The sequence below is a fragment of the Armigeres subalbatus genome, chromosome 2, assembly GCF_024139115.2.
Source record: "Armigeres subalbatus isolate Guangzhou_Male chromosome 2, GZ_Asu_2, whole genome shotgun sequence".
In the NCBI taxonomy this organism is placed as follows: Eukaryota; Metazoa; Arthropoda; class Insecta; order Diptera; family Culicidae; genus Armigeres; species Armigeres subalbatus.
Genome location: NC_085140.1, coordinates 16,851,812 through 16,866,524, shown reverse-complemented (window position 1 = coordinate 16,866,524; position 14,713 = coordinate 16,851,812). Strand labels below are relative to the sequence as shown.

Genomic DNA, 14,713 nt, shown 5'->3' with positions numbered 1-14,713 from the left:
TCACACCGGGTACCGTATTGTCCAAAGCTGAAACGGCGGTCGGAGCCAGCACCGAGAAGCCATCGTGAGTGTCAACATCACCATCACCAACGATACAGACGGAGTCGGCAGGACTGTGGACGTGTGGAACTTATTTGGATCTGGAGCTGGTGAATAACCGTATCCAAAAGGAGGAAAATTTGCGAGGAGGAACACCCTTGTAAGAAAGGGACGCTCGTTGATTGCTCCGGTTTGAATTAGAGGATAAGTATAATTTCATCCAAGGTAAGATCAATTAGTTACATGTTCTGAGCAACAACAGCTCATTTTGCATCCATTTATCCATACATCCATGCATCCATCCATACCGAGATAATTAAATTCTATCGTTGATTTCTCGTGCTACTTGAAATGCCCCGTTTTGGCATAACATATTATTGTATTGATCTGTATTTCGTATGTCACATGGCGTTCATTAAGATTTTTTTGTTTCTAAATCCTTCTTCATAATTAAGTGATTACAATTATAGGTAATCGAGGTTTGTAACTTTGGTTTTAGGATTAGATTTAATTTTATTATGTAATTTTTTTGCCTTTCTCGTTTCAGAGAGCAATTAATGGCGCTTTAGCCTACACTGAAAATAGCATTGTAGTAAAAAATACCATATTGATAGTTTAATTTGAATGCACAACATCAATTGATTTGTGCAGACTACATACCACATTTATTTCATCATTTTAAAATTCATATTTTCATCCTGATAGGATAAAATTTTTGATCAAAATTAAATGTGAATTTAAATTCTAAAAATATATAAGGGGAGGGTTTTATTCTATTTTTGCTCTTTATCGTTTCAGAGAGCGAGCAAAGGCGCTTAAACCTAGGCTAATTAGCCAGGGCAAGGCTAATACCTTCGCCCCATCCGAGGAAATCATCAGCCAGGATAACGGAGTGATATAAATTTCTTAGCAAAGACACTTCCAACGTTTTTCACCAAAGTTCTATCATTTTGCTTATAATGATACTCCTAAACCTCAAACCCTACCAAGCATCCAACTCCTTGACATCTATGAGGGCGTCGGTGAGTCGCTGGCCTCTTGTTAAGTAGATGTCATATCATCATTTCCTTCCCTTCCCTGGTAACGGAGAAGATGGGCGTGGCCAGCAATGGTAGCTTTCATGCTTTATCATTTGGACCCCCAATTGGATTGCCATTAAATCCCAAATGGAAATCCATAAGCAATTGGGGTGAAAGTGTTAAAGAATATACATGACAGCTATCAGTATGCAATCTACGAAATACTCCGTTACAACGCAACGCAACGCAACGCAACGGAATAACGGCGACATTCCAAAGTCATTTCAAAATAAACAGTAAAAAGTTATCACAACATGGCGGGTGCGGCTACAACGTCTGTTCTCTGTGCCTCTAGTGCATGTTATCTTTGCTTGATGCTCTTCCGGCAAATGAACAACTTGTCGAGTCTGCCGTGTTATATAAAATTAGCAATCCCCATAAATTATCTCATACGTAGTGGTAATGACATCATTTTTCAAATCGTGAACATTATCCAAGTTTTTAAAAATTCGTAGGTCTTAGAACCGTTCCTGTCCGCCTATGGTATCATTTCGCCTGAATGCTTTTAAATCAGATTTGTCAAGCTTTGTTCGGGCCTATGCAGGGCTATGTCGCTTGCTTTTGAAGAAATTGTCTTATTTCCTAACTGGCGGATTAATGGAAGTGCAAAATTCAATGACTGATCAATAAATAGCCGGACGGATTATTGGTGCATCCATGCCCTTGTAAAACGATGGTAGATATTAGAAACTAGCGTACTAAAAAGTATAATTCAAATATAACCCTTGATCTAACTGCCCAACCAACTTATAACTAAATGTATCTATACAACATCGATTAGAATGGAGGGTTTCCCGGAAACATTAAAAAATGAATTTCTTTCGGGAATAGTTCAACACTGCACTTTTCTGTGGCTCGTCTTATATGTGGCTTATATGCCAATAGATTAGAAGCAACAATATTAAGAAATTTCGCATTTATAAAACGTGTTTTGAAGTAAGCTATATTTTTGTTTGTCGCGGATTTGTTTCTACAGTCGCGGATTTCAATTTGCCAGTCGCGGATTTCGCGGATTGGAATTCGACTAGTTTGTAACAGCCCTGCATATGATGTTTGCATGTAAATTACTGTGAAAATTAACCCTTATGTCAAAGATCGTTCCGTGAGGTTGCCCATGAACTATTTATTGGTAATCAACACGCTGAAAGGCAGTTGTTGTTGCGAAGCGATTTGTCGTTGAAAAGTCAAGTTACAAAAGAAACAAAAATGCTCATTATTGATATTGATGTTATTCTTTTACGTGTTAAATTGAATTTCCCACGATTCAGTATTTTCCTAATATATTTTCTTGTAAGCATCAAAACGTTTCGCAACAAAGACGATCCGCTACCTTGTTAAATTTCCTATGTTGTCAATGTAGTCATATATTTTTGGAGCTTGGTGGCAGGACGGCAGCGTCTGTGTTGGTGCAGACGCACGATGGATGATGATTGTCGGCGTGGGGCGATGATGCGATGGACGCCGAAGAAACTGCAAAACTTTGCGTTGTCTTGCAAAAGCAACGAAATGGCTACAAAACTGCTTCAGCTAAGCACCACTTCCACTCAAGCACTATGCTTCAAAACACTTTCGGAAAAAAGAACCCCTACCTGTAGTTTAGGAAAAAAACTAAAAGAGAAGCAGACCGTACGCTCGGATGCTCGACGTGGAATGAGTAATGATCGAATATATCTTTGATTGTTGTTTGTTGGATGAAACTTTGAGGGGTTCGTCGCTTTCGAATTTGGGGTGGAGACGCGTGGTACATCAACAATCTGTTACTAACTTTTTCGTGCAAATTCAATCGTTTCTAATAATTGAATATATATAGGGGAACTGTTCTGATCTCCATATCACTGTACATATATTGATTCAAAAGCAGTGAACAAATCATATGACATTCAATACAATCAAGGTAGGTAACGATCTGCCATCAATCGATTTATTTAAAAACCTGGAAAATCTTACTGAACTGGCACATGTATACTATTACCCTAATTTTCACAGTGCTAGGTCGCCGGAATGGCAATAGTATTGCCAGTCTTCACGGAAGTCATTGATCGAAATGAAACAACTATATTCACTCTATTGGGTCATGCATTATCTTTATTCGTAGTGCCTTCTATTGCCTCCTAAAGCAAAGTATGCCTAACAATGTGAGTTTCAACTGTGCCTTCATTGGTTTATTGAGGGTTTGGTTAACGAATTGATACTGACTCTTTCCTCTGTTACATATAGAAAAATCAAACAAATCTCTGTTTCTGTTACCAACATGCTTTAAACTCTGTTCGTTCTGATGTGCGCTTCAATAATAGGTGCATCGTAACTTCGTTACCAATGTTTTTGTACCCAAACGAGTATCCAGTTTTCTTTTGTTCTGCTATCACAGTTTGTTGACCAAACCAAATATCCTTGCTTGAATCTACATTGAATCTATCATGGCGATCCCGAGGCGGGATCTGTTGTTGCTTTGACTACTGCAGCCAATCTATTCCACGGCTACCGTTTGTTCCAGAACCAAAACTGGTGGAGGCCCATCAGCAACCACCCCCAACTCCGCTCTATTATCACCAACGAAACCACCCATTCCAGGTGGGCCATCGCTCTTACTATTGTCACTACTGTCGTTGGTCTCCGTTTCGCTACTGTTCTGACGCGACTCCTGCTGCTTCTGTAATTTGGATTTCTGTTTCTGCAGCACTCTGAGCTCGGTCGGTGTCAACATTCCCCGTAGGATCGTATCGTACGAAACGGAAAGGCCCATATTGGACATTTTCTTGAAGAGGCGATAGCATTCACGTTCCTTCGGCGTTTGGCCATCTACCAGATCCTGGTTTCCAGAATCGCCATCACCGCCGTTACCGTCACCGGGAGCCCCAGAGGCTGTGGAATTCGTTTTCGTCACATGCGATGCTTGGTTAGAACGGTTCGTGGGGACGGTTACTTCTTTGGACTCATCATCGCTGTGGGCATCCTTTTCGTCGTCCGATTTGTTATTTTCGGTTAAACTAAAATAGGGTTTGAAATGAGATAATCAATAATGATTGAGGTATTCAAAAATTAAGAATATTAACTTTTTCTTCTTTTGAAATGCATTCAACGTGTTGGCCAGTTGTTGGCTTCTCCTGATACGATTGGCAAATGGTTGCAGTGACGGTGGCTTTCGATGACCCGGTTGATAATAGTCCCGGTTGAGTCCAGCGGATTGCTTCAGTTCGGTCTCCTGGAAAGAAACTGCCCGAGAAATTCACGCATTCAATAACGTTCTTGTAATATAGAGACATATACAAAGATTGACAATCGACAGACCCGACTTGCCGGCCTTTTTGAGCATTGGTGCACGTAACTTCAGCACCGAGTTGTAGTTTATTGTCGAGGAGTTGTTGAGATCCACGCTCTCCGTGGGCACGGTATCCTCCTTTTCGGAATCGCTTCCGCCGGAACTGAGTAACGAAACGAGCGTTTCGATATCGCACGCTCCGCCTAGCACCGAACGTGATCGTTGACCGGCAACAGCGAGCGTATTCTTGCTGTTAGCTGCGTTGAGCTTGAGGGTTTCCTCGTCGAAGTCGTCCTCATCGCACTCGTTGATCTCGTCTCGTTCACTGCAAAAATGCAATATACGGATAAATGCGTCTGATTCCACTAAAACCCATCGTTCGACTGCGGGGAACCTTACCGCAAAATCTTCTTCTTCCGTGATTTCTTCTTACTTTGTAGGAACTTTGAATCGGTGTCTATGGGTCGGATCGGGGCTGACATAGCCCGCACCAGGGGCGGGCGTCGCTCAGCGGCTTCGGAATGTTGACGGCTGGCGTGAAACTGAGCTCGACGTTGGGCTAGCGAGGAGCTACGACCGCCACCAGAGGAGATGGTTGAAGAAGATGGCTGTGGTTGTTTTGGTTTGCTTTCGAGTTCAGGTTGCTGCAAATAGAGCACCGAAGGAAAAAGTTTATGCAATTCCCGCTTTCGTATAGGTACGTGTGGTATTGGTTGGTAGAACAAATTAGAATAAAGTTTTAGATGATGCATTACGCAATTTCCCTTCCCCGCAATCCTCACGACTGTGGAATCACGTGGGCACCCACAACAACATCAACAGAGAATATCATTATTCTGTCGTGTGGATAACATTGTGGCTTCTCACTTGGACGTTGACGGAAAGGAGCGTGGTGCCGTATTTACAATGTGAAATCTAAAAACTATGCGGCACCCATGTCAGTATATCGTGATAGCGTGATGCTAATTTCAGATTATTTGCTTCCGCATGTGCTGATGAGTGAATGTTTTGCCATATGAATCGATATACATAGTTTATTAGCTGTAATGATTTCGATATGTTCACGCGCTCTGTTGGAAACTGATAGGAACTATCAGCTTACCATTTTTGAACAATCGTAACTAAAAATTTGTTATATTCTGCATCTAATGCTGATGCACAATGGCCTGCTTGTTCGATACACATTCGAAGGTCAAATTATTTATCTTCTCTTGTTCCATGTACAGAGTTGTTACGGGGGTTTTGAATTAATTATGGTGCCGAACAATATTTATCAAATCGTCCACTTTACCGCCCGATCAGGAATTCAACCCGCAGGATTCATTCTTCTTTTTCATACTGGCATTACATCCCCCACTGGGGGACATTGCCGCCTCGCTGTTCATTCAGCACTTCCACAGTTATTAACCACGAGGTGTTTAAGCCAAGTTACCATTTTTCCAATCCGAAAATTGCCTAGACCGGCACCGGGAATCGAACCCAGCCACCCTCAGCTTTATAGCCGCGCATCTTACCGCTCGGCTAAGGAGGCCCTGCAAGGTAGGGAAACGGTTCGGCACTTCATCTCATAGTTTCCATTTCCATCCCATCAAAAACAAAGCAATGAAAAGGAATTTGATTTGTGTATTTTTTCAGTAGTGAGCACTCATGCTAGCAAAAAGAAGCGACAAGATTGGCGCTGGATTTCTCTGTTTTGCGATGAGATGAATATATGTTTAGTGATATGGAAAACGGAACAGTTACCCTACTCTCTCAAATTTTATGCCGTCGACTAACACCAATTGCAAGAGAGTTTGTTTGGCAGTACCAGGTATTTGCCGTGCGCCAGATATTGCAGAAATTCCGCGAATACAACGTGCCCACACATCATCTATTCTTCGACTTCAAAGCCGCATATTATACAATCGATCGGGATCAGGGAAGGGAGTAATACGAAGGGCAGGGGTTGACACGAGTGGTACGATTTTCACGAAGTCCGTTCAGCTATTTGGTCTCGCCGACGACACTTGGGCGCACTTGGAGCTTTCGAAAGGAATGTGTGGCGTACTATCTATGGCGAGGGGCAGATGCAAAACGGTATACGGAGGAGGTGAATGAACCACGAGTTGCAACAACTGCTGGGAGAACTATCCATCATTCACACCGCAAAAATCAGTAGCCAGAATGTTAGACAATAACCCGGTGAAAATGGTTCTCGATAAATAATTGTAAATCGCAATCTTACGCATTCCATCTTCTGTTTCTTGAAGAAAAATGATCAACCATTCAAACAACAAAGTTATCTTCAGTGTCTCGTACTTGACTTCTACTTAAAACTTTAAATGGAAATCATCGACACAATGTAGAAAGTTGCCCGACAAAACCTTTATAAACGTAAAACATGCCACACCACTTGAAAATTTCCCCCCTCTACATTCCGCTTTATACTAATTACTTTATTATGACAAGAATGATGACTTCAACTGCAACTGACACGCGTTGAGCTATTTATTTTGAATGCGATTTATCGCACCTGGTGTTGGCCCACATATGTACATAGCAAAAGCAAACCACGCTGTTCGAATCACGTGAACACTCACCGGTTAAACTTTCCCGACTGCATGGAAAATATGTTGCAGTTCAGCACAGGAATTTCCAAATGGAAACCCAACTAATGCACAACAACCTCAGCCAACCGCCACTCTGAAGCTTTCACGTCCGACTGTGGAGTCTCGCCTGTGGCATTTGCATCGGTTCGCACCTCTACTACTTTGTGTATGGATTAAATCGTTCTTTGTTTTGATTTTTTTTTTCACACCTTCGCTCCCATCCTGACAAAGCTCCTTCGACGTTTCCATGCCTCCTGTTTTAAATCCCCGGTAGTCGGAAATAACAAAACAAGAACATGAATTATACAATTCTGTGTTTTTTAGAATTCAAATTAAAATATAGGCTCAAGAAAAAAAAATGATGTATTAAATGGGAGGTTATTTTTTGAATGTCTCTCTGTTAGTGTCTCGTTGATTTTCTGAAAAATGTCGTTCCTACCTTTTGGATGAAATGGTTTATCGTACAATTTGCATGGAATTTTAATACTTTGATGATCTAAGCAAAGTTGACATTTGTACGACCGCGCATCACTCTAGAATAGACAGCCCAATTTTTGTTAATTTATATTCGTTTTTTCTTCTATTTTCCAGGAAAAATGTAATGATGAAACTGTAAAAAAAGATAAATCATTCTGAAGAACCGATTTGTTTTCAAAAAACAAGTTGGTTAATTGGGATATTGAATAGTAAAATATCCCGTAGAACAATCTTGAAACAAAATTTTACAATTGGAATTGCTTTGAGAATTATTCCACAAACGGTGTTTGGCATTGAAGTCGCCAATTATGAAAAATTTGGATTTGTTGCGAGTTAGAATTTGAAGATCAGCTCTCAACAAATTCCTTTGCTGCCCTCTGCACTGAAAAGGCAAGCAGGCAGCAATAAAAGAGAATTTTTCTAAATTTGTTTCAACAGAAACATCCAAGGTTTCAAGAACTTTGGTTTCAAATAAAGAATATTAGTTATGTTTGATACGTCTATTAATGACAATGGCGACCCCACCACAGGCACTGCCAAGACGATCATTTCGTTAAATAAAATAATTTGGATCTTCTTGATGAAGAGTACAGGTTTTAAATATGTTTCAGTTATAATGGCACATTATGAACTGATAAGTTAAGTCTGTTTGATTTTTGGAAATTCAAATAAATATTTCTCTGATCCTGATATGTGGCAACTAAATTATCGACCTGAAAACAAAACTTGGTTTACAATGATATGAAAATGCTAATATCTGCTATTCCTTCCTTTTTCATACGGGAATTTGGCAGAAGGAAGGTCGTGAGATTTATATCATCACAAATATTGCCCTCCGCTCGGCTTTCAAATCGACTTCTATAAAACATTCTCCATGCCTTCCGTATCCTAACGGAACTATAAAAATGTATACTTTCGCCTCTAATTCTATCATGAACTGAACATTTAGGGTGGCTCAAAATAGTATGGGAAAAACTTGTTTCATTTTTTTGATGGGCCGCCCTCTTATTCGGTTCTATTTGATGTCCTGAGATGCTCTGGACAAAATTTCAGCTAAATCGATCAACGTTTGGGCGGTGCTAAACTTGTTTGAAGTCAATATGGGAAAATGTATGCAGAAACATCGAAAAATCGTCGATTTTCAATTGGACGACACAATTTACGATGAAGAACTATGCTGCCGTGAATCACAAGTCAGTCCCATCTGTATATAGATTCCATCTACAGATGGAACTGACTTGCGATTCACGGCAGTATGATGTCCATTCAGTTCTTGTAGAATTAAACACAGAATGTTATGCTGAAAACCACGAGAAGATTACATTTTTGGTTACTTACAATTAAGTTTCCTTGTATTGCTGTTCCAGAGAAAGCTTTCCCTTTTCCGGTTCAATTTATAAACTACCGCAGCTGTCACTTTATACATTTTCTCTGTCGTTTCGCATGGCATACTACGATGACAACACCAAATATCTGCTTTTTGTTTCAGTGTTTTGGATTTGGATTGGGTTTGGATTGAATTTGGATTGGATTTAATTGGATTTGAATTGGATCTACATTGGATTTGGATTGGATCTAGATTGGTTGGATTGGATTGGGTTTGATTTGGTTGGATTGGATTTGGATTGTATTTGGATTGGTTGGATAAAATTGGATTGGTTTGGATTGGATTGGGTGGATTGGTTGGATTGGTTTGGATTGGTTTTGGATTGGTTTGGATTGGATCTAGATTGGATTTGTTTGGATTTCCAATGGTTTGGATTGGATATGGATTGGATTGGGTTTGATTTGGTTGGTATTTGAATTGGTTGGATTGTATTTGGATTGGGTTTGGATTGGTTTGGATTGAATTTGAATTAGATTTGGATTATATTTGGATTGGTTTGGATTGGTTTAGATTGGATTGGTTTGGTTGGATTGAATTTGAATTAGATTTGGATTGGATTTAATTGGTTTGAATTGGATCTACATTGGTTTGGATTGAATTTTCAATGGTTTTGATTGGATATGGATTGGTTATATAAGATTGGATTTGGATTGGATTGGATTTGGATTGGATTTGGATTGGATTTGGATTGGATTTGGATTGGATTTGGATTGGATTTGGATTGGATTTGGATTGGATTTGGATTGGATTTGCATGGGTTTTTGATTGGATTGGATTTGGGTTAGATTGGTTCAGTTAATGGTTTAGTAAATCAATAGTTTTAAACAGAATTATCTGAGCAGTTTTAGGACAGCGTCAATGCTTTAGAGCTACAAATAATAAATTAACAGCTGCTGTTGATATATAAACAACTGCGCGGGTATGAAACCTTCTTCTTCTTCTTCTTCTTCGCCGGTATGAAATAAAGAATACAATTAAATTCATGTTTTCGTATTAACAGCTCCAAACAAAATTCTTATCGAAAAAAAAAAACAGTGTAGAGACGGTGAATATTGTGGGGAATAAAGTGAGTAGGAAAATGCATTTGAATTTATTGGTTACATTGATGGTAAGTGGAACGTATTTCTTATTTCATGATAAAAATAATGAAATAAACTAAAATATTTAAAAATGACATTATTACGGAGAAAAAGAAAAATTTTGATAGCTCCGCGGAAATAACGCGCAGAGGACAATCCCCGCATAGAACAAATAATGCATAGTGTGCGTTGAATTGAGCTCAAATTATGAAAACAAATCAACTGTCATGCAATCCAATCATTTGAATGGAGTGCCCATAAACATGAAAAGATCAATTATTAGTTCTCTGTCTAGGTTTTGAATTTTATTTTCAGTGGTTCAGTTTCTTAGGGAAGCTAATAAATGAAGTATTTTACATAATCTCAACTTCATATCAAATTTGAAATAATGCTTCCATATAGTTACACGTCCCAAAGCGCTTACGCTTTCGTAATAATTGGTTTTACGGCGTCTCATTGAACATGAGATGACCTTCCAATACCAATATTTGTACTAGTGCGTTCTGAGCGAAACGCTATCGCTTTAGTTGAGCCAGTTTGCAGATACATACAGAAACACCCTGCAAAAGGTTACCAGAGCCCGCAGTCAAATCCCGCCACAAATCGCAGTGCTTCTGCTGACCCCTGAGACACACAAAATTTCAAAATTTTTCAACATTTCATTGAATTGTGTTTTCTGTTCAGTAAAGCATTTTTTCTAGGAATGTCATAATTATAAATATAAACAAAACATCTCAAATCTAGCATTAGCTGCTTTGATCACTAGTCTGGAAAATATTCATTGGAGGCGCTTTGGATTTTCCAGGGTTCCAAATTGTTCTTGCAATGCGTAATAATAGAAAAATGATAACGAATTTGAAATTCAATCGTAGTTGGCATTTGAAATGTCAGCATACTAAAAAGCTAATAAGAAGAAATTTGAAATTCAATCTCAGTAGGCTGACAGGATTTCTAGAGGATTCGAACGGAGAAAATTAACGATCATTCAGTGTTATGTATTTGAGGCGTGAACATGCGAATTATCCTTCGGTGTTCCGCGCTTGTTTTCGTTGGTAAAAGGCAAATCGGAAAACGGATTTGTTTGGCTACGACATTACTGAGATTTCCACAAAGTTTAGTAAATTCACGGATAATTGTTTCAGTAACTAGACGTTATACAACTAATTGAATCAAAGCACAAAATTTTAAATTAGATTTTAGATGATTCAGCGAAACTGTCTATCCACTTGTTATTATTTCTGTCTGTCTACTTTCCCATTGTTCAATCCGATGACAGATCGAAGTTGACTTCAAATCGGCTGTAGATCGAAAAAGGGTCTTTGTGTTAATTGGTCTTAATATCCTGCAGCACATCCATTAGAGCTACTTTGATCGAAGGTCGTTGGAGTATTCCTGAATCGGTCTGTATGTCCACTCTGCGCAACTGTCCGTCGTTTGCTATATAGGCTTTGATATTTCGACCTCGGAGCCAGCCATTGCGCCCAACATCATCAACGATCACTACAAGGTCGCCTTCTTGAAGCGGACGTATATTGGCAAACCATTTAGTACGCCTAGCTATAGTTGGTAGTCATACCGCCCAAAATTGATCTAGTAAATACTGCATCACTCTCCAGTTGGTATGTAGCGATTCTTGCTGGTTCACAGGAATTCTTACGGGATAATCAACTCCACTAGTGCTCATCAACAGGAAGTTATTTGGAGTAAGAACCTCTTGGCTAGGAAATTCTAGTGGCACAAACGTAAGTGGTCGGGAATCAATAATCATGCAAGCCCTTCGTCGTCCAGCTTTTCCCGTTGGGCAAGAACCTTCAAGGCGTCCTTAAGGTCACTCCTGACGGAATCCAAGATTAAAATTGCTCGCGATTTCGGGGGCACACCACTCAATACGGAAGCAACGCACAACTGTCATTTGTATTATTTCACGCATGCTGCGACGCAGCAAAGCTAAATCAACAAAATGACGGTTGTGCGCCACCTCTGAATCAGTGATGTGCCCCCAGCTGACACTTTGAAACTGGAATCCGTCAGGAGTGACCTAAACATTCCTCAAATTTAAAAAGTTTTCAAGGCACACTACGCAATACGGAAGCATTGCAAAATTGTAATTTTTATTATTTCAGCTTTGCTGCGTCGCAGCATGCGTGAAATAATAAAAATGACAGTTGCACGTTCCTTGCGTATTGAGTAGTGCTCTTGTACACGTGAGTACTTTTAGATTTGAATTCTGTGAGGATTGTCCTTAATAGAACAGACCATTAGCTCCTACACTCCGCCCATATGTGGCCCATATATCATATTGCTTCGTCCTTGCTTCCCGATATTAAGTGGACCGAAATAATCGATTCCGGTGTGTGTGAATGGACGCACAAATGGCGTCATTCGTGGCTGCGGTAATGGAGCCATTTTGGCACCACATACACTGCTTACTGACCTTCTTTACCACTATACGTAGTTTAGGGATATAAAAAAAGCTGTCGAAGCTCATCAACAACGGTCTCGATGTTGGCGTGAGCGTATTTTCGATTAAAGCGTAGTACTAGTAGCTCGGTAACGTGATGCTTCCTGGGTACTATTATTGGAGTTCGGAAACTTCTTCATCTATCAATTGCGATAGTTTTGACAACGGGCTAGATTTTGGTAGTCTTATTTCTTTCTCAACTGTTGAAACCTCGGTTGAAACGCTGTTTTTCAAGAGGACGATCTCATCTCCATACTCCTCCGCTTTGTATCTAATTACATATTGCCAGTTTTAGTGTTATCACAATTTTAAACTTGTTTTTTATGTTCAACATCCAAGGAACATGACTGGTTTAACATTATTCATACATTCATTTTCTAACAATCAAGCTTTTGTTCACCATTGCAGCCTAATAAAAATACCAATGTTGTTTGTATAATATAATTGACTAATGGAAAAAATAAAACAAAGCCAATTATTGTAAACTTGGAAAAACTTTACATCCTTCATGATTCCATTAAAATAAATTCCACCCAAAATTAGACTCTCTTGTATTTTGATGCCCTCGGCAATCCATCGGCAATGTCATTTACATTTTTTTTTTTTAAATTTACTCTACGGTTATCCAACGCTACGAATGTTGAAACCAATAATTGTAAAACACAGTATTGCTTCGGCCATCATTATGCACTGATAGACGATAGATTATGTTCTCTGTCACTATTCATTCATACAGGTTAGCACTACAAAAACAGCTGTTCCCAAAACATCAGACTGTAGTCAGGCAATGTATTGAAAAAACATATTCCATTTGCCAAAAGTTACAGTAGTTTCTTTAGAAACAGTTATCTACTGCTCGTTTATGCTTCCCCTATAGAAGTATAAGATGTTTTCTCATCAATAAACCTTAAACGTGCTATTTCGGTGCCATTTAGTTACATGCGGTGTTGTTATCGTTGCCATGAAGACGGAAAACAATTTTTTCTCACTATAGCCGAAAATCTGAACAAGTTTATAGTTCATTTCCGTTGTTTCACTAGGAAATATTTACATAAAGCTTTGTAGAATTCCATGCCTTGAACTTCAATTTTATGCTTAAACGCACCAAATATCAATTTTCACACACACACACCATACAGTCCGTTCCAATTCAGATGCTGAGGAGTGACACACAGCGCATTCTTGATTAAAATGCTGCTGCTACCTTTGTTTCTTTCTATCCTCGTCGCCAATTGTAGCGATTTGGGATCTTCTGGCAGGACGAATAAATACAACACAAACCGAAAATAAGTTCAAAACTCTTACCTTTTATTACACTTCGTAACTTTGCTCCGCGAGCACAACCTATCGTGACTAGCTCACTCACTGACTGACTTTATGAGTCCTAGGTCTACTTTGATACATCTTCCTTCTCAAACTCTACTATCCTACACGCTTGAACCAATCGCCATAAGCTCTTTTCGGCCATCATGTAGTCTTGATGGGTTTACGTAACCGTACGCGATCTGGACCGAACTCGTTGTAGCAATTAAAAAAAAATGGTGGATATAAGCCAAAGTTCTTATTATATCTTCATATCGCGAGAACTTAGTCAAGTCAAGTACAGTGTCGATTGTAGAGTGGTGATGCAGGTTGATTGGCCTCATTCATTCTTTCGGTGCTTCCAGTTGTGTTTTTTCATTGTCCATTCCGCTTCAGGTTGCCAGAGAGAACCTAGCCCACGATACCATTTGCTTTGTGAGTCGCAACATGGCCCGCTGCCCCATTTACTTGCCCCGGGTGGATACCCATCGCCAATCATCTACTGATGTTTCTTCCAGAAATTCCGTGGTACTGAACTGCACATACGGTCGATACTTGCGGGGATCAGCACGTAGCCACGTAAGAAGCACTGTTGGGCCTGGTCCTATCTACCTTCGATTCAGCGGAACTAGATGATGATCGCCAGAACACCAACACGTAAATTAGACTCACAGATGGGTGGTATGAAATGAACACTGCCCAATATGGCTTCAAAGGGAAACAATAATCCTTGTCTTGTATATGATTGTCTTAATGGTTCTTCTTTCACTAAGCATACCACTCGCACAACTCGATTATACCAGAAAATGTACACTTTATTCCCGTAAAACAGTTTATTCTTACACTAATTCAGTCCACACTCTACATTTATTTCCCGACATTATAACTACTTTAATTACAAACTACACAATTCTTCATGCATATCAGCAAGCGATACAGATTTCCCAACGACCTCTTTGCAACTAACTAATCTTCTCTGACCTATGTACATTGCAACTGACCGTCTTCTCTAATCTCCCTATCATTCGACTCTAGCCCAAAT

General features: G+C 39.6%; 1 protein-coding gene across 2 annotated transcripts in view; it reads right to left on the bottom strand.

Annotated features, from left to right (window-relative positions):
- Nucleotides 1–3,176: 3,176 nt before the first annotated feature.
- The window catches only part of LOC134214066 (myb-like protein I), a 48,078-nt gene continuing 36,541 nt past the window's right edge, over nt 3,177–14,713 (bottom strand). For both annotated transcript variants that reach the window (XM_062693508.1, XM_062693509.1), the window contains 4 exons: nt 4,777–5,021; nt 4,407–4,702; nt 4,172–4,331; nt 3,177–4,105 (listed from right to left, as the gene is read on the bottom strand). In XM_062693508.1, the coding sequence (XP_062549492.1) occupies nt 3,586–4,105; nt 4,172–4,331; nt 4,407–4,702; nt 4,777–5,021 (1,221 nt within the window). In that variant the 3' untranslated portion in view covers nt 3,177–3,585. The remainder of the gene's footprint in view (nt 4,106–4,171; nt 4,332–4,406; nt 4,703–4,776; nt 5,022–14,713) is intronic.